The sequence below is a fragment of a genome (genome assembly GCF_019968985.1).
Source record: "MAG: Porospora cf. gigantea B chromosome Unknown PgB_NODE_12529_length_1060_cov_1829.49, whole genome shotgun sequence".
Taxonomy (NCBI): Eukaryota; Apicomplexa; class Conoidasida; order Eugregarinorida; family Porosporidae; genus Porospora; species Porospora cf. gigantea B.
The window spans coordinates 1-1060 of record NW_027178603.1 but is presented as its reverse complement, the minus strand read 5'-3'; the positions used below and the strand labels follow the sequence as shown (position 1 = coordinate 1060).

General features: G+C 58.0%; 1 protein-coding gene across 2 annotated transcripts; it reads right to left on the bottom strand.

The window, feature by feature from the left end:
* KVP17_002117 (uncharacterized protein) lies at nt 1-1060 on the bottom strand (the record flags this gene model as incomplete). 2 transcript variants are annotated; one of them, XM_068518100.1, is made up of 1 exon in its annotated part: nt 1-1060. In XM_068518100.1, a coding segment is annotated over one exon (1060 nt), but the record flags the coding sequence as incomplete, so codon positions are not given. The 2 variants fall into 2 exon arrangements, with proteins under 2 accessions (XP_068379042.1, XP_068379041.1); XM_068518099.1 differs by having other exon boundaries at nt 3-1031.

Below are 1060 nucleotides of genomic sequence, written 5' to 3'. Positions count from 1 at the left end.
ACTATGGCAAACGCCTCCTGTTCGTAAACCGGCCATCGTTCCATGGGTCCTGTCAAGGATTTAGAATGGAAAGCGACAGGGAACCATTGTTCCCCCCGTTTGACAGAGAGTATTGCGCCGACCGCCAGGCCGGACGCATCGGTTTCGAGAAGGTACTCGTCTCCGTCGACGGGGACCGAGAGCACGGCAGTCGAAAGGCGTTGCACAGCCGTCTGGACCGCCGAAGTGCATTCGGGGGTCCATTGGATCGGACGATGCTTGTTGTCAGTAAGTCTTGCTGTAAGTGACGCAGCGAGAGTAGTGGGAGCTCGTGGGAGTAGCTGAAGCCGTCGTAGGGCCTCTAGACGTTCCTCCTCGGAAGCAACCACTTGGACATCTGTGAAAGCGGATCGGAGCCACTTGACGTAGCGTTTCAGACCGGCTTGGACCTGCCGAATCCGTTTCCCGTTGTCACCAAAGTAGAAGTCTTCCTCCAGTTGTTCTCCGATCCGACGCTGCCGGCATCGGATATGTTCTCGGGTGGTCTCAACCGGGAAGTCCGCAACGATGAAGGTCGTCAGCTGCGGGTCGTACAGGGACAACGGGGGGACGCCCAGGAACCAGCGGGCTGTCTGTACTGAATCTTCGTGTCCCCATTGGAAGATCGTTGCTAACAGGCTGCGATCGGAGACTATCTCTGGTGCCTCTGGTTGCCTCCGACGTAGTCTGTCGGCGCCCGCTATGGTCAGACCCATAATCAGATTCTCCCTGACTCGAAACGGCAGCGCCAGAACCTCGCCTGCATCCCAACCGAGGTAGCTGCAGACGTCTAACCACTCTTCCACTAAAGCACAGGGTTCCCCTGAGTCTGAAGATGTCAGTTTCCTAGAGAGGGTGGTCTTTCCTGACGCCAGCGTGTCCTCCAGGACAACGATCCGTCGTTGTCTGAGCCAGCAAGGTAGCTCGAGCCCAGCTCCCCTGAGTCCGTCGAGGAAATCGGCCAACTCAGGGTCGTCTGGGACTGGGGCGGAAGCCAGGCCATTCGGATGCTCCTGGATAAAGGCCGCCAAGTTGTCCGCAA